This window comes from Camelus ferus, chromosome 27 (assembly GCF_009834535.1).
Source record: "Camelus ferus isolate YT-003-E chromosome 27, BCGSAC_Cfer_1.0, whole genome shotgun sequence".
NCBI classification, from domain to species: Eukaryota; Metazoa; Chordata; class Mammalia; order Artiodactyla; family Camelidae; genus Camelus; species Camelus ferus.
In genome coordinates this window covers 9,522,846-9,541,249 of record NC_045722.1, presented here as the reverse complement: position 1 = coordinate 9,541,249, position 18,404 = coordinate 9,522,846, and the positions used below count along the sequence as shown (strand labels likewise).

General features: G+C 47.0%; 2 protein-coding genes across 7 annotated transcripts in view; one reads left to right on the top strand and one right to left on the bottom strand.

The window, feature by feature from the left end:
* Nucleotides 1-1,537: 1,537 nt before the first annotated feature.
* Nucleotides 1,538-6,737, bottom strand: LOC116660159 (translation initiation factor IF-2-like). Its single transcript, XM_032468860.1, has 4 exons — nucleotides 6,726-6,737; nucleotides 5,870-6,361; nucleotides 4,487-5,771; nucleotides 1,538-1,773 (listed from the first exon to the last, which is right to left on the bottom strand). The coding sequence occupies exons 1-3, from the start codon at nucleotides 6,735-6,737 to the stop codon at nucleotides 4,836-4,838; spliced, it is 1,440 nt and encodes a 479-aa protein (XP_032324751.1). The 3' UTR covers nucleotides 1,538-1,773; nucleotides 4,487-4,835.
* Nucleotides 5,485-18,404, top strand: part of ADAMTSL3 (ADAMTS like 3) — a 262,131-nt gene continuing 249,211 nt past the window's right edge. For 5 of the 6 annotated variants that reach the window (XM_032469125.1, XM_032469127.1, XM_032469129.1 and 2 more), the window contains exons 1-2: nucleotides 5,485-5,621; nucleotides 7,074-7,183. In XM_032469125.1, coding sequence (XP_032325016.1) covers nucleotides 7,091-7,183 — 93 coding nt within the window. In that variant the 5' untranslated portion in view covers nucleotides 5,485-5,621; nucleotides 7,074-7,090. The remainder of the gene's footprint in view (nucleotides 5,622-7,073; nucleotides 7,184-18,404) is intronic. The other variant, XM_032469126.1, reaches the window with a different exon arrangement.

Sequence of the window (18,404 nt, the reverse complement as noted above, 5' to 3'; positions counted from 1 at the left end):
GCCCCAGCGAGGTGAACAGATTGTACCAGATTTATGGTGTCTTTTACTTCTTTGGTGCCTTTTACAGTTTTTCTGTAGCCACTTTCTGCTGTCCGTATCCCTTTTCTTAGCAGGTATTCTGTCTCTAATTTACAGCCTTTATTTTACTCTTGAAAACTAGATGAACAAACAAGTTAGCACTGTGTGCAAAGAAAGAATCAGTAGTGTTGAGTGAGAGCCAAGTGTTTGCTTATACACAGTGTGCTTGAATCTGATGTCAGCTGGATGCTCAGAATTCGTTTTTGTTCTGCTTGTGGGGAAACTTGGAGAGACTTCTAGAGCTGAGTTCTAGATTAGGAAGGTGTTGCTATGTTATATAAGCAAAGTGTAAAAACATTCTCAGAAGTTACACTGGAAGGACCTCTTAGAGCTTTCTAATTTTTATACTTTTCACAATATAATGAAGAAAACTGATGCTCAGAGAGGTGAAGCAACTTGCCCAGAACCACCCAATTTGTGGCCAAGCCTGGACAGGTAGGAGATTTCCTGACTACAACTCCAGGGTTCTCTACGCTGGCCTTGTGTCTCTAAGGGGAAGAAGACACGGGTCTCGTCAAGGGCAGAGTGCATGAGTTCAAAGGCACTGGCACATCTGCTCTCCCAGAGCATCTCTGTTCTGCTCACGTTGCTTGGTGCAGTCTGTGTGGACATACACGTTCGTGTGTGTGTACAGGTTTATCAGTGTATGTCATGCACACAAAACAGTCAGGTCGGCACCTTCCTAGCCCTGGAGCCTGGGTGAAAACTGGCCTTGGGTTTGGGGTCTGGAGAGTTTTCTGGCCCACCCCTAAAGATGGGGAACTTTTTAGAAAGAGTGTGTCCAACACCACCTCACCCTCCTGACAGCGATCTTGATGGGCTCAGGCCTCCCGCGTGGTGGCAGTCCCAACTCCTGAGCCTCCTGACTTGTAGGAAATCATGGATCTGGCACCCGAGGTGCTCCTTGGGGATCTGGGTGCAGGATGAGAGGAAAAGCCAAGAATGAGGGTGTGCCAGAGCACACAGAGCCGCTCACTGAGTAGAACCACTCCTGTCATACCGCCTCCCAAGGACTGTTTGTTGCTGATGAGGCAGAAGACTTGAACCCATTTTATAAAGTGGATTTCTGTTCCCAAGAAGGGCTCTGGACAGGCAGAAAACTGTCACCACTAGCTGAGCATGTTTCCCAGGTGGGGCGGGGGCTACCTGAGCAGCCGCGTGTGGTGGATGCCTTAGGGGTGGGTGCCCCGGCCAGACCCTCGTCATCGGCAGGCCCACCCATCCCCCAGCTGACGTGAGTGTCCTTCCCGGGGCATTGTCTTTGGCTGGTGAGACATGCCTTGGGGGTTCCACCGCCAATCAGCTCCAGAGGAAGCAAAGACCGACTAGCATGTGGGTACAAACAACACAGTCCTGTTGCCCGAAGACAGGGCAACTCCATGGTGCAGCCTCTGCTCCAGGGTCCCTGAGGATCAGCAGAGGGGCTAGACCTTCCCTCGGGCCCAGGCTCGCTCTGCTTCTGGCCCTTCCTTCTCCTGCGTCTCTTGCTCCATTACAAGTCTGTCCTTTAAGAGTGGTCCCTCGGCAATCTCGCACTCCTAAGACCCCCATGCTCACCTAACGTCCCCCCAAAGCATCCTCTCTGCCCACTGCGGTCAACTGTCACTTCTACAGGATTTGCCTGCAAGAGCTCCTTTTCTCCAAGTCTCCGACTCAGTCTTCTTGAATGTGCTTCCCAAGTCCGTCTCATGAGTCCTGCAACCAGAAAGAGTAATTCTGTATCAAGAACAAATTCAGGCCAAAGCCCTGAATTGATGTCACCTCTCTCTTAAGGTAAAATACACACATACCCCAACATCACTGAGTAACTTCCCTGGTTCTTTCTGTCTATCCCTCATACACATGGTGCATCGTTGAGCTTGTCTGGCTGGGGTCAGTAGATAGTGTGGGGAGTAGGAGTAAGAATCTCTTGAGACAGAAAAGGGAAACTGGGAACTCCTTAGGAAGGAAATGGAACTTGGTTTCTTAGACCTTTCAGAACTGAAATACACTGCCCTTGTCCCCAGGTGGTGGGGTTCTCATGGAGGCAGGTAGCCTGGGAGCCAGTCAGGGAGGGGCCTGAACTCCCCCACCTACCAGAGATAGACTGGTTGGGCAGTCACACCCAGTGGCCTGATCTGAGAGACTGGGCTTTTTTGCAATTGATTTTCTTACGTTTTCCCCTCTCTCCAATCTCCCCCCCACCTCCATGCCTTTAGCAATGTCTTAAAAATTATATATATATATATATGTATTTAATGGAGGTGCTGGGGGTTGAACCCAGGACCTAATGCATGCTAAGCATGAGCTCTACCGCTGACCTATACCTTCCCCTAGCACTGTTTTGTTTAAACATTTAGGCAGGCTTCGGGGGTGCAGGGTGGAGGGTGAGAGGGGAGAGTGTGTGTGTGACTGAGGGAAGACTGCATCTATACTTGGGCAGAGTGATGAAGGAGAGTTCTAAGCAGTGGGTAGCAAATCTGGGGACAGGACCTGTGAGGTCCAGCTAGCCCCCCATCCCCCCCCCCCCAGTAGAGACTGTCATCTGTGGCTCTTTGTTATTGTAACTCACAGCACCTTAGCCACACAGGTTGGACTGCTCTCCCTGCTACAGTGAACAGGAAGGTGGAGCTTCCATCAGGGAACTCATGATGTTTTCTCTTCTGCTTTTCACTCCTGACTAACTGTTCCTTGAAGGGGCTGGCCAGATACTAAATGGCACCTGTGGGAGAGAAAGGCTCAGCCCTCCTGGCCTCCTTGCTTAATGTGGGCACTCCCCAGGGGCTGGCTCAGGAATCAAAAGTGCCCAGGGGAAAATGAGACAGGAAGTCTTGCTGAGCCATTAATATCTTCAAGCAGAGTAGCTCAGCTGTTTCCAACAGCCCCACCGCCCCCTCCAACCCCTACTCCAGAGGCCTTCTGAGTGCCTTCCTGAGTCACTGCACCAGCATAATATCTCTTTGAATTCTCCATTTCATCTTGAATATTCATGTGATTTTTGTAATAGACTCCATGATACATCAGGGCTGGTTTTAGACTGTGAATGACATGAGAAGCTGTGTAGTCTAGTTGCTAAGAACATGCAGTGTCTAAACCTTTCTACATCAGTCTCCTCATTTGGAAAATGGAATTAAAAATTAGACCTACTCCATAGTGGTGGGCTAACTGAGTTAACGCAAGCAAAGTAGCTGGCACAGGGCTTGGGGTGCTGTGCATGTGCAGAAATAACATCATTATCCCTCAACCATTCCCTGAATCAGGAAGCAAACACAGTCAGCCCTCATTATTTGCAGATTCCATCTTTGTGAATTTGCCTACTTGCTAAGATTTATTTGCAACCCCCAAATCAATAGTTGCAGCACATTCATGGTCCTCTGATGAGGGGTGAAAACTTTGAGTTGCCTGGGATGCATGTTCCCAGCTAAGGCCAATCAAGGAAATGCTGTGCCTTCTTTTGTCAGCTCTCCCACTGCAAACAAGCATGCTTTTATGGCCTATTCAGTGCCACTTTTCACATTTTTGTCTTTTTTCTTGGTGATTTTACTGTTTAAGATGGCCCTCAAGACCAGTGCGGAAGTGCTCTCCTGTTCTTAAGCAGAAGAAGGCTGTGATATGCCGTGTGGAGAAAATCCTGTGTTAGATAAACGTCATTCAGGCACAAGGTGTGGGTTTGATGTTAATGAACCAATAAAATATGTTAAATAAGATGTCTTTAAGGAGAAATACACACAAAATAATTATGTTATGTATTGATTGGCTGACAAGAACATTATGACCAGAGGCTGGTAGGACTCTAATCCTGTATTTTCCCCAGGAGCAGCGGTTTAGTATTCCCAAATTCATGCTTCCCTTGACTTTATAAGAACATAACAATGGGGACTAAGGAGAATTGGCATACATAGGTGCAGTCTTTCTGGTTAACCCTGCCCTCACTGACCAGTCTCCCCTGCCTCCTGCACACTGAATGTCCTCTGCTCCCTTCCTGCAAGATTCCAGTCATTTTACATGGAGTGGAGAGATGGTGGATTTCCCTGGCTAGAGGAAGTCACCAGAGTAAGGAAGGGAAGATAGGGGAGGAAGGTAGGCAGGGCTAGCTGCACCATCTGTTATGGACCAACCACAGAACAGGCAGGAAAGCAACTTCAGGGATGAATGATGGAGGCTTTAGAAGAGATACAGGCTGTAATCCTGACTTTGCAATTCATTGTGTACAAGTTAGGTATCTCCTGGGTCTCAGCTTCCCCATCTGTGAATTGGGAATAATGATACCAACTAACACCACAGGGCTGTCATGAAGATGAGTTGCACATAAAGAGCTTGGCATGTGGCTGGCACACACTAGGCACCCAAGGAAACGATGACTGTGGTAGGGCTTAGCTGGGGGCATAACGAGACATTCCAAGCAATCCCCGAGCCCTTGCCTTTATACCTGTGAGTTTAGGCCAAGGCCAGGGACAAGCCTTTTGCCTTGCTTCTCTTCACTTCCCCAAGTCCATGAGGAATTCACCCCACTCCCGGTCCCTGGCACTTCCACCCTAAATCCCAGACCTAGACACCCCATTATTTGGGCAGCTGCTTAGCTCTCTGTTAAGCATGGTCTGCTCATAGTTAGTGGCACCAATTCCCGCTTTAGAGGCACCGCTACTCGGTCGGTCGCTCGTGGTTCCTGGCAGCCAAGTGTCTGGGTGGTGAGCGAGCTCAAGGGAGTCCGCCGGCCCCTGCGCGGGTCCACCCTGGGCAGCCCGGGAGGGGCCACTGGTCTCCGACTTTGACTTTGGTCACGCCTGGCCCGGAGCGCCAGAGGCTCGCAGGCACGAGCCAGCGGTTCCGGGCAAACCTCCGTGTGGCCGCTGGGTCTGACTTAGCAGAGTCGGCGCCCGGGCCCGGGAAGGGAGGGTGGAGGCTCGGGGAGGTGGTGGGGGTGGCGATGGCATCCCCGCTCCCGGCTCCGGCTGAGGCGGGGCGCCCCGGCTGGCTCGCGGCGCAGCGGCCGAATTTCCCCAGCGCGCCTGCCGGCGGCGGCGGTGGCGGCGTCGGCAATCCCGGCTCTTGGCACCACGCCTGGCGGCCGGCCCAGGGCGAGGAGTGGCTTCCAGGAAGCGGGCGGAGGAACGTTCCAGCCGAGTCTCGCCGTCGCCGCGGCCCCGCGCGCTCCGAGCGGCCCGGGCCGGCCCTTCACGCGCTCCCTTCGTGCCCCTGTTGCCCCCGGCACGGGCGGAGGGCGCGGGGTCCGGGCGAGGGCGGGCGGGCGCCCGGGCGCGCCGTGCACTTGCCGGGCGGTGCAGGTGGCGGCGCGCGCCCTCCGCCTCTGGGTCCCGGCCAGCGCCGCGCTCCGCACGCCCGGAGGGGGCGGGAGAGGCGGGGCAGCCCCCGTCCCAGCCCCATTTAACTTCTCGGAGGCGTCGGCGACTGCGGCGCCGCGGGCTGGAGGCCGGCGTCGGGGAAGGTCCCGGTCCCGGGTTCCGCACGAGGTGTTGACGAGGCGGCTTCTGCCCGCCTCTCCTCAGCGTGCGCCGAGCCCGCGCGGCCCGGGCTGCACGTCCCAGACATTTCTGCGGCGCCAGGTGGGTGCTCGGAGCTCGGCGCCCGGGGGCGGGCAGGCGCTCGCCGGGGGAGGGAGACGAAGCAGCAGCCAGCCGAACCGGCCTGTGGGCCTCCGAGCAGAGGGGCGCTACGCGGCCCCGGCGGCCCCCAGGGCCGGGGCGCTCGCACGGCTAGGAGACCTCGGGCCGGGCCGGCTTCGTGCGGTCCTGGCGGACTGCGGGAGAGGCATTCGGGGGCGCGTAACTGTGGGGGCGCCGCCAGGTCGAGCGCGTTCAGGTTTGAGGGTTTTCAGGTAGAACGCGGGCTGACAGCAGCTAGTGGTCTCGGGCGTCGGAAGTTCCGGCCGCTTGGCAAGTGGGTCGCGAGCGCCTAGGGCGCCACGGGCTGAGCTACGCGCCCGCAGCGGCAAGTGGGAGTGCGGGGCCGGGGCGCGGCGGGGGCGCGGGCGCGGGGACCGCGAGGCGGCCGGTGGTCGGAGGAGCGCGCCCCGGGACGGCTGGGGCGAGCAAGCCCGGGGGGCGCACGGTCCCAGGGCCCGCACTGGCCGCCTCCCTTCAGCCCAGAGTCGCCGCCTCAGGTCGGAAACAGCAGCACATTTGCGGATCGCATTAGGCCAGGCCCTTAATGCTTTCTCCAGATGGAGAGAAGCCACCGACCCGCCCCCGGACACCGGCTCCGCCAAGGCGCCCGCGAGGCGAAGCGAGAGGCGAGGGTGACCTCGGCTTTTCGGCTTTTCCAGGCTCGACTCATACTCATTTCCCTGCAGAACATCAGGAGAACTCTGAAGAACAGCCCCGCTGCCCTCCTGGTCTCAGAGGGCCTCTGCTGGCTCGCCCTCACCTACTTTTAGGAGATTCTGCTAGGGTGGCTCAGAGGCTGTGCCCTCCGACGCTCCCAAGGCAGCTCTCAGGCCTCTCTGGCTGCAGGGCTGGGGCTCTGAGGATTAATGTTGTCATTTGGTCATTGGGAAAGCCTTGAACTATCAGACGACCTGCGGTCCAGTCCAAAAATAGTCACTGTCCTGCTGTATGAACTTAGGCAGGTCCCTTCCTTTCTCTGGGCTGGCTTAGTTGGGTTTGGACTCATTTTTGCCTTAAGTAAAAGAAGCTGGCAGGTGCCCTAACCCTTGGGTCCATGCTGGCTTTCTGAGTCAGATGCCAATAGCCACACCCTGCTGTTGACAGATGGGTTGGGAAGTGGCTGGTGCAGAGATGCCTCAGCTTCTGGAGGGCTGGAGGTGTGGGTTACACACTGGAGCGGGTCTAGCTGCCCGCCTGACTTTGATGTGGACTCCTCCTAGAGAGAGCCCCAGATGGTCTGTACCCTGTGGTAGGTAGCTCCATCCTGGGCCAACACAAACCTTTCCAAGTCATTGTGTGGGGTTCGGGGTTCCTCCCTCTGATTGGTCTAAGTCATGGGTGCTGCCGCTGGGTCCAGAGCTGGTTGGAAACCAACTGTTCCCTCTTTTGTAGGTTAAAAGTGAGATCCCATGGCTTCCTGGAAGAGCCCCTGGTGGCTGCTGAGATGGATGGTCTTCATGCACACTGCCCTCCTGCAGGTAATAGGGAGGGCGAGAGGGATGGTAGGCATCCTTCTGTTTACTTAGGAACATTATTTGAGATCACTTAAAATGTGGTATGATTAATGTTAATCTTATACCAAAGAGAATCTAATTTTGTCTTTTACTTTAAGCAAATGGTACTTCTGGTTGACTTAGCTGTAAGAATATTCCAATCCATTGAGTCCTAATACCCCTGTACCTTGATACTACTATGAATACTATATACCAGTGATGACGTGGGGCTGTGATGGATCCTGCCTTTTCAGTCTAGAATGGCTGTCTGCATGGGCCCGGTAGAGACTTTGCTGCTAGAGGCTAGGATGCAATGAATGAACAGAGCTGAGGTTCTGGCCATAGCTCAGCCACTAAATAAGTATTCTGTGTTTACCTCAATCAACACATATCACACTGTTTTGCAGTCCTTTCTTTAGATTCCTGTCTTTCCCACCAGTCAGGGGGGACCCAGCTCAAGCATTGCATCCTCATTTACCTACAGAGCAGACTCAAACAAAGGAATGAAGCTAGTGTTGCCTGAGAGACAATAGGGAATGGTGGAGACAGTGGCAGAGTTGCTGGTACATGCTCCATCTTTTAAGATCAGCCTCTACTCAGCTGCAGGTGATCATTGCCATGTGACAAGCAAACCCAGGATTGCCAAATCTTCCTATTTTTCAAGATAGCTGGTTATCCAAACTTCCTGTGATATCTCCCAGTTTTTAAAGCATTGAAAGCCAAACAAATATGTTTGTAGACTGGATTCAGCCAAGCAGTTTGTACCTCCAGATCTAAAGGTGCAGAGCACCTTCAGTACTGTGTCCCGAGTGTTGCTGCTAGCCCATACAGTACCTGGTGTGAATTAGAACATGCTAGTCCATACGGTATCTTGTGTGAATTAATAGAAGGCAACCCTTCCCTGCACATTTAACCTCTCATCACATGGCTTGGTGGCCTCTGTACTCTTGGGGTTTGGCAAAGGGCCTGGCCCTTAACAAGGGCTTTCACATCTATTAGATGAGCACGCACACGTAAATAGATACATCCTGGGAGAGATTAATCAGACTTCTGCTTTTCATTTCACTCTCTGGGACTTAGTGCTTCTAAGGCCTCTTCAGCTCCAGTGCCCCATGGTTTCTGTGACTCATGCAGAACTGGTTAGTGAGGTACATCTTCTCCCCCATTATCCATTTTATTGATGCTACCCCATATTCACAGTTTAGTAGATCTCTTTTATTAGAACAAATGTTAATATTTTCAGGGTGATTTTCAGGTTTCTGTGGTCAGCGAGATGTAGCATTGGGGCAAAAGTGCGGAGACTTGCTTCTCCATCCCATCAGCAGATCTGAAACAGGCTATGAGATCTGCAGAGATTTGTTCCTGATCAAGTGGGGCTGAGGCTTCAAGGCGCAGGGTTTCATTTTGTCTTCTTCCACCCTATAAAATTTAAATGTGCTTTGAGGCAGTCTGTTGACCTTTGGCCAAGGGCAGTGTTTGCCCAGCTTGAATCACTCACTGACCTCTTTTGGATTTTTCCATATCTTTGTGCCTCTGCAGTGTTGTTTCCATGTATGGGGCAGTGCGCACAGAAGGTTGTAAAAGGAGATTTCAGGCCAGCGGCCTTCATTATCCACAGCATCAGCTGTGGGAAGCCCAGCTCCACCACTTCATGGCCTGTCATACAAACATCTCTGCATCTCAGTTTTCACGTTTGCAGACAGGGGGTATCTACTTCATTGAATTGTTTGGAGGAGTTAATCCCTTGCGAAGATTAGAAAAGTAAAAAGCAAAACAAAACGAAACTGTCTGGCCTGTAACAAGTGTACCAAAAATATTAGCTCTCCGCTGTTGCTGCCGTCATAACCCCTTGAAATGGGGGAGGCGCCTGTGATTCCGCTGTGGAACTGTAGGGGGCACTCAGGAGGCATCAGCTGAGGACAGAAGATGCTGCAGGGGCTGGAAGGAGGTGGGACCTGATCTTTTCATGGGAGGTTCCTGCAGGTGTGGGTGGGATTGTCCAGGGCAGTCCCATCACTGATCCTGGGAGAATGTTCTAGTAAAGGCTAGGTCGGTTTGGGGCCCTGCTTATGGGTTGGACACTTGGTTATTTCCCCAGGGTCAACCTGGGTTTGATTCAAAGCTGCCCCTCCCAGGTATCGTGGGATTTGGGCGTTGGGGGCCCTTGCCGCGTTCTCTAGTCCCTCCCCTTGTCTTACAAGTGCTGCCACCAGAGGGCTGGTGGGGAATTAATAGCCACGTGAGGATGGGCCACAGGGAGCATGGGATGTGCCAGCTAATTTAATAAAAACTAGATTTTCTTTATTAAATCAGTTAAAACTGAAACTTTTATGTTCACTGACCACAAGTAATTGTGATAGATTGCAGAGCAAGCCATGAGGTCGGCAGCCTTGTGTTTTTCTAACTCGTTCTTGACCATTTCTGGAGGAGCTGGCTGTTCCCTCACGCGGACAGCTGGAGAGGCCTCCCCGCTTCCTGCCACACCCCGGCCCTGGCAGCTTCCTGTTGCTCTGGGCCTGCTCCTGAGGGACCCTGGCCTCCCCTGCGAAGGCAGCTGCTGCTGCTCCAGCTCCCTTCCAGCCTTCGTCACCGAGAAGTCTCAACTCAGTGGGCTGTGACTGTGGGGCCAGTTTTGCCAAATCCATTCCGTTTCCATGCCTGCACGTGGCCTGGGGCAGAGTCACTCTCATTTATTGAGAGGCCAGTCCATTTCCCACTTGATTTCAGTCTCATCTCCCTTCTCTCTGGTCTAGGCTTGCCACACGGCTCCAGGTACCTGGAGAGGGCCACACCACGGTCCGTTCTCTTCTCACCTTGACCAGTGGTGAGGATCCGTCTTCCTTTTAGTTATTCCGGGTCCAGCTCCCAGGGGTTGGAAATAAGGAGAGGGATGGAGGGGAAGGGCCAACAGCTCTGGGCTGAACTGGATGCCCCTCTCTGGTGGTGCCACCGTCTCTCCTCTCTGGCTCTCACTGACTTTCCGCCATCTGGGTAGCACATGTGAGTTCGTCAGAGGGCGCTGTGGGACCTTCCTGTCCCGAGGCAGGAGGTCCAGCTCTGACTTGCCTCGTGCTGCTGGGATCTTCTTGCCCAGCAGGCAGCTCCGCTGGGTAAAGCACTAGCAGGAAGAGTCAAACCCAACTCCCTTTGGTGTTGTCCACTTGATCCGGAGGAAACGCACACGTCCTTGTCATACAGACAGTGGGGATATGGGGTGCGCCAGTGCTGCCTCCTCTCTGTCCTGCCTCCTCCCTGCCATTCTTTGTTCCTTGGTCTGCTGCACAGGAACAGATCAGTGGACCCAGGCTAAGCAGGTGCCTATCTGGGGAGTGGATTGCCCGTCTCCCCTTGCAGGCATCCGTGAGCTCTATGAGTGATTCTTTTCTTTCTTCAGTGCATCTCAGTCCTCCTTAGAGATCGAGGAAGGAGTGAGGTGGTGGCTGGTGATAACAGGACTTACGTCCCTTTGCAGGGAGCTCTAAGAGAGAGGTCCCCCTATGTTGGTAGCTCTCTTTAGAATGTGGGGCACTGAGCTCCTCTTCGTTGTTAGCTTTGGCCCCTAAACTGCAATGGGAAGGGTCCCACTGACTATCTGGATACTAAAATGGGGCTTTAGTCTTAGGGCCAGTGCTCGTCTTGGTGGTAGTTCTGGTTTCAGTGATCCTGATTTCAGTGGTTCTGGTGTGATGTTTTAAACGTTGTCATTTTAGGTCATTCTTGGTGGTTCTGGTCTCAGTGGTTGTCTTTGGCGTTGTTTTTGGTTTTGTTTTGGATCTTAATCATTCTGGTTTTATCAGTTCTGGGGTCGGGAGTGGGGAGTGGTTCTGGTTTCAGTCCTTTTGGATATTTTGGTGGTTCTGGTCTTGGTGGTATGTTTGTCTCAGTGGCCGTCACCGTGGTGGAGACTCTGGTATTAGCAGCTCTTGCCTTGGTGTTGCCTCTGGTCTTGATGGCAGTTCCCCCCCGTGATACCACCTGCAGTAACCCCAACCTTCGCTTTCACTCCACCTCCTTTAAATCAGAAGGCAGAACCCACGCTTGAGGGGTGGTCGTGGGTACAGAAATCCCCTGCCTCCTCCTGACCCAGTGGCAGATTCAATCTGAGTTGGTGGCTGCTGTCACTTCCCTCTTGAACTGAGTCCTCCATGAGCATTGGTTAGAGATCTGTAAACACTTAGATTCACCCTTTACCATAACTTCTTATGATATCATTTAATTTGTGGTAGGACCTTTTTCTTTTTTGCATCCTTTTAATGTTTCTCCCTTTCTTCTCATATGCGTGATCTTCTGATCATCCTTCCTCAGAACTCTTCAGCCAAGTTCTGTGACACTTTTCCTGCTGTTCCCTATCCAAGAAATACTTTTAAGAGAATGACAATCAGTTGATTGAGCTCATTGTCATCATTTGACATTCTGTGTCTAGAGGCATTGACCACTAGCAGGTAAATTGTGCAAATAAAACATTTAAATTGTAGAAAAATAGAAGATATAGATAAATGAAAGGAAAAATCAAAATCTAAAAAATTGCCTTAATATTACCACCCAGATAACAACTACTCACATTTTCATGTGTAATCTTCCAGACTTTTTCTATGCATAAATATGATATAAATTTATGTATATGTTTTGATAAATGGGATCATGCTAAACATACTGTTTTATGCATCATTTTTCAGTCTATAGATCATGAACATCTTTCCAATGTCAATACATATATGACTGCATTTTCATTTGTAATGACTGTGTTCATTGTGCTTTTGGATACACAGGAACACAGTCATTTGTTTAAATACATTATTTCTTTATTGGGCATTTGGGTTGTTTCCAGGATGGTTTGTTCGCTTGTGTTTGCTAGCTGCCACCTGCCTGTGAACATTATAGGCTCACGTTTTTCTCACTTACTTGAATATTTCCTTAAAATAATTTTTCCTTAAAGGAATGTGCTTTGCTACACATTTGATAGACACTTTGGCCTTCCTCCTCTTCGCCTTGTTTTATTCTGGGTGGAGGTTTGCCAGTTGGATGCATACTGCAAACTGTGTTGGCACTGATGGTGGAGTCTGAAGAGAAAGACCTAAGCTTGTCCTGGAGGCAGACTCCACCTTATTACCAAGTTGCTGAAGTTATTGGATAGGTAAGGAGTCAGATAGATCCCGGGAGAATCCAGTGGGAGAATGAGTGGGAACTCTCACCTTGATTGTCACAAAATGGAAGAGGTCTGGTATCCCTGAGAGGTTTCTGTCTGCCTCTCTGCCTCTTCCATGAGCTGCAGATCAGCACATCCGTGAGCTGCTTCCTACTTCCCCCAGCGTATTCCCTGGGGGCCTCAAACACAATACTTCCTAAAGGGAGGTCCTCACTGCCCACCCAGCTCTGTCTCAGTGCCTGGATTCTCCATCTTCTGGTCATTTGATACAGAATCCTGGGGTCACTCTAGATGCCTTCTTCTCTGTTGCCCCTGCCCTCTACCCATTTGGCCACTAACTTCCATTTGTTCCATGTCAGAAATATGTCTTAAATCTGTTTTGTCCTCTCTGTTTCTGTTGATACCCTATGTTTGAAGAGTAGGATATCTGACAGCATGGGGTATGAAATAAGGATGAACAAAGAGAGTTTGTGGCTATCTGTCTTGTGGGGAGGACCTTGACGAGCATGCTAAATAAGTAAATGATAAAGAGGAGTCGATCCGGCGGGCAGCATGGAGTCCTGTGGGCCTTGGCCAGAAGGTGACAGGACGCACTACGTTAATACTCCACTGGATCACTAGAACATCCCAAGGATACTTGGGATGCTGCTGGTACTGTGCAGTTGGTTATGGTAACTTCAAGTCAGTTCACGAAGGTGCATGGGTGGGGAGTTAGTCATGGACAAGAGGATGTGAATATGGGCACCGTTTTAGAACCTGAGGGATAGAACTTGACAAGTGATTATGTGGGATCGAGAGAGAAAGAGGGAAGAATTGAAGATTCCTTTAGGTTTTGAACAAGTTTTAGGGACACGTGAAGGTGAAAATTCATCCTGATCTTGTGAGATTGATTATGTTTGAAGGAGTAGTTTCAGGGAGAGCTGTGGATTGCAGAAGGTGAGGCACTGAATGAAGAAAATATGTAATACCCCTTTAGAAGGAGACAGGATCATTAGAAAGGTTTTTCTGAGCAAAGTGAACACTTCAGTGTATATGTTCTTCAAAGGGATGCAGCCAGGAGAAAGGGAGGGATTAAAAATACAAGATGAAAAAACCAATTATATGCAATTGTTTCATAACAGAAAAAAGTAAGCAGTGTTTCCCCACTGCATTGCTAATGGATCTTAAAGCACCAAAATTAACATCTTATGGAAACCACATTTCAAGGTTTATGATTGTGATTGCTCTCAGTTTATTTTTACAAAGATGCTAATTTCCATAAATAGCATGGAAGCATAAAGCAATTTCCTTTCCAAGTATTTTATGCAATTACTTTCTGGAATTTGTCAGCACTGAACAGCTCCAGCCAATAAATGCTATAAATTATTGTGGTCAAATGCTCAGAAATGCATTTGTTTTCCAAGCTTTCATTTATAAATATAATAGCATGTTATTTTGAAAAAAATTTTAAAGGGAAGAATAACTCTATTTTGTCAATAAAAACATATTTATAGTATTAAAGGACTCTTTGAATTCTCTTTACTCTCTCATTTGAAATTCCCATTTTCCCCCGATTTAAAAACATAAAACATATTCAGTATTAAATATGTGGAAAACACAGGAAAGGACAAAGATGAAAAAAATCACCTTTCATTCTAACAGCTGTTAGAATTTTGTTGTAGGTGTCATTAATATTCTTAGAATATTAACATATATATGTATCTTTTAAAAAGTGATTACACTATATTTTGATCATAAGTTTGTAAAGATTTAACAATAAGGACTATTTCTATATGCCATTGCATATTTTATTTATAATAATATTTAATGTCTTCATAGTATTGCATCATTTGGTGTGCTGTATTTTATTAACTATTCTTTACTTCTGACCATTTAAGTTCATCAGTTTTTTGCTGTTGCAAATAATGCTGCTATAAAAATATGCTTGTAGATCCATCTTTGGTCACACTTGTGATTATTTTCTTTGAATACATTTCTAGAAAAATGTGTTTGTTGAAGCATAATTTTAAGGTCAAAAGCTATGCCGGTTTTAAGGCCAATATAAGATTTAAGGAAATTTTAGTAGTGAGAGATTCTTTTTTTTTTTTTTTTTTTTTTTTGTAGTGAGAGTCTTGAAAACACTTTTGGGCCATTTATATTACTGTTTTTGTGTTTGGTCTCTGTAAGGCATTAGAAATAGTGTGAAAGATTTTATATTCATATTTTTGCCTATTTTTCTATTGAGAATCTCTTACTAATTTGTATGTGCTCTTTATATATAAAGAATATTAGTCTTTTTCTTTAATATATAGCACATAATTTCCCAATTTTATCATTAATAATTTAATTTAATTTTCTTTATATACTGACATATAACATTTTTAAGTTGTCTACTCTAGGAGTCTCTGAATTTAAGAATTCTTTGCTTTGCATCACACTTAGAAATAACCTCATACTGAGAGTAAGTAGATATAGTCTATGTTCTAGTCTTATATTTCTTTTTCAGTATTAAAATTTTTATTTTATAATGGGTTTAGTCAACGTATCTCCCATTCTCTTCCTGCGCTAATACCATTGTTTTAAAGTTACTGTGTAGCTTTGTAATGTATTTACCATCTACTAAGGCAAGACCTCTGTCTTCATTGTTATACTTTTGACTAGTCTGGAAGGTCTTTAACATTGTTTGGACAAGTTGCAAGGATGAAAATCCTACTGGTTTCAATGGCCATGGCAGAATGGAGGAGTAACAAGAGTTCATTCCCTCAAAACTATATGAAACAAACAAAAAAGAACAAAGTGTTCTCCAGTGAAAGCAGGAAATGGTGCCTGTTCGCAAACACAAACTATGAAGTACTTTCTCCGAGCACTGTGAGGTCTAGACCTGGGTGGGAGAGGGTCCTGCAGGCTGACACGTGTGTCCGGATTCTGAGCAGGACAGAGATTTCCCTGATAATGACCGTCACAGTTTGTGCTTACTTAATAAACTTTTGGTAAGAAGAGTGAAATTGGGGGCCTGGATGGGACTCAAAATAAATGAGCATTTTCTCCAAAGAGGCCTAGTTGACACCCAAAACGGTAAGGGACATAGAGTTGAAGGGGAAAACTGTTGACACAGAATTTTTGTCGTCTGGGTGCACAGCAGACCCTCGTACAGGGAGAGCCCGCCGAAGGCGGAGTTGGGGGAGGAAAGCAGCTCTTCTCTTTGCAAAATGCGGTGGATTAAGGGGGTTCCTTGGGAACCTCACTGATTTTTGAATGTTGAAAATAAAAGGAAGAGGTGACGCTAGAGAAAAGGAAAGAGCATATTTAGTGAGAGAATGAGCCAGACAACAATGCAGAGTTGAAGCTGTGGACACTCTAGTTCATTCCCTGATCTCAGGCCTGTTGTCCTTGTGCTGCTGCTCTTCAGCAAGCAGCTGACCCCATTAGGAACAAGAATATAGTAAACTCAATGGAATCAGCACTGAGGACATGCTAGATAGAACGGGCATTCTGTAAGATGAAATATAAAACAAACAAACAAATGATTATGGGAAAACAATAACAAAGGAAATCCAACATACATATAGTTAATGTTTCTTAGAAAGAACAGAAAAAATTCAACAATACAATCAGAGAAAGCTTTTCTCATTCTGTCTTCAGGTCTTTGTAAATTATGATTCTAAATTTTTTGGCATTGAGTATTTCTGAAGAGAACTCTGGGGCCAATCTGATTTTTTCCCCCTTATTATGCCTCATGTGTCTCCCCTGATGCATACACGATTTTTTCTTTATTCTAATGTCCGTATTTTCATCTGGATATGATGTGAATACGTTCTTATCTTCGTAAGTGTCTCTGTTTGTGTGTGTTTTAGGACAGGTTTTTTTTAATGTGGTCTTCAAATCTCTAATGTTTTTATTTTTTATTTTTGCCATTCTTTTCCTGAGCTCACGTTTTCTGTCGTCTTAAAATGTTTTCTTTAAACTCTTGTATTTCTTCCTGAACTTTTTAAAAGTGAGATCAGATTGTCTATAGTTTACTTGTGACTTTTTCTGAGTAATTTATCTAGAGATTCATGTTCATTGATCACATTTTATTTATGTTTGTTTCTATTTTTGAAAGTTTGTGTGCATTGATCTTGTGAGGGTTCTGTTCTGATAGGGATTCTCTTTTCAGTGGGGCTCTGCTCCATGTGAGTCTCATCCTTCTCAGATTAGCAGGCTAACCAGGTTATATTCTTCTCTTGGTGATGAAGGAGACACATGAGAGCAATTCCAAATGCATGAAGGTCTTTGTTATGCATTCTGCTTGTGTCATTTTTGTAAATCTCATTGACCGAAGCAACTCACATAGCTGAAGACACAGTCAAGGGACAGGGAAGTACCCTCTCCTACTATGAGGACATACCAGGTTATATGGCCAAGTCCAGAGTTATTGGAGTGGGCAAGTATTCTCCCATAGGGACTGTATGTATGTACAGGGTGAGGGCTGGGAGTGAATATTTTTGAATAATTAATCTAATCTGGCAAAGCCAGACCTTTCATTGATGCAGTATAGCTCTGGAGAGCATGCTTTAATTGCTACACTCACAGCATTGGCATAAACTAATATTACTCAGTTGGGAAGAGTCAACACTAATGAGGAATTGTAGCCAAGTCCCACTTCGTGCTGTAAAGCCAGCTGTCCTTCATGAGATTGACGTTCATATTAGATAGGGAGGCTGTGATACCTTCCTTCCTATCTTACTCAAAACTCTAGCCCTAAACCTTAGTCTGTAGCAAGTAGCAGTCTAGAAATTGATTGCTCTCAACTCCCTAGTTGAGTGTTACTTCAACTCTTCGACACTGACCCACAGGAGGATGTGCATGATGACTCTAGCATGTACGTATGTATGCGTTCACATTGCTGGAACAAAACTTTCAAGAAACAATGCTTATTCTTTCTATGAGTGGTTCACTATGGTATTTGTTTTTATATCCATTCCATCCCGATTAGTTGATGAAAAAATGGCTGGTTAAGACCTAATTAATTTCATCGCCCACTGATGGGCTGTATTTACAGTTTGATAAAAAAAAAAACTGCCCTAGTTAATAGACCCCATTCTCTGTCTACTTTTATGTGTAGTGTCCTTCTCGGGTATTTGGCTGGAGGGAAGGGGTTGATAAATGAGACTCCTAGCACAACTTCCAAATTCTGATTGGCCATCATCTAGTGTAGCTCTGCTCTCCTGGGGTGCTGTGTTCCCCCACTGAACTGTGGCCAATGGTGTACGTTTAAAGCCATAGTTTCCAACATGCTTGGCAATCAGCGTTCTTCAAAGCTATCTAGATGATCATACTCTTTTACTCCTCTGACCTGCTAACATGATGAATCATATTAATAGGTTTCCTAATATTGAATCATCCTTGTGTTCCTGGCATTAACTGTACTTGGCCATGATATACTGTCTTTTTAATATTCAGCTGGATTTGGTTTGCAATATTTTGTTGAAAAATACTGCATCTGTATTCATAAGTAATGTTGGTTGGTACTATATTTTCCAGGTTTTTATATCAAGATTTCTGTTAACTTTGTAAAATGGATTGGAGCATTTTCAATCATTTTTCCTTTTTTGGATAAGTTTAAATAGCACAGGAATAACCTGTTCTTTGAAGGTCTGAAAGAACTGGATAGTAAAATAAATGGGGCACAGAACATTTTGTGGGGAGTGAGTAGTTCTTTGACAACTTTTTAAAACTTTTTATATGATTATTGGACTTATTCAGGTTTTCTCCTGCTGTTTTAGTCAATTTTGGTAAGTTTCCTTTTCTAAGAAACCTTCTATTTAATCAAAAGGTAAAAATTTTGTAGGATAGAGCAAAGGGGAGTATTTTTGTAATTTTCAAACACATTTTATATTTTGCTTTAATTTCTGATTGATTTTTCTTGAGAGTATGCAACCTTTAAGATTTTAAAGTTTTTAAATGCTCAATTTTAACGTGCTCAATTTCATGAATGTTGCAAGGATATTTAACAATTTGACATTTCTCTAAATTTCCATGGATAATTGACAATAAATTGTATTCTCTGTCTTAGGAAATGTTGTTCTGTTATCCCCTCTCTTTCTTCATTGGTCCTTTCTGTCT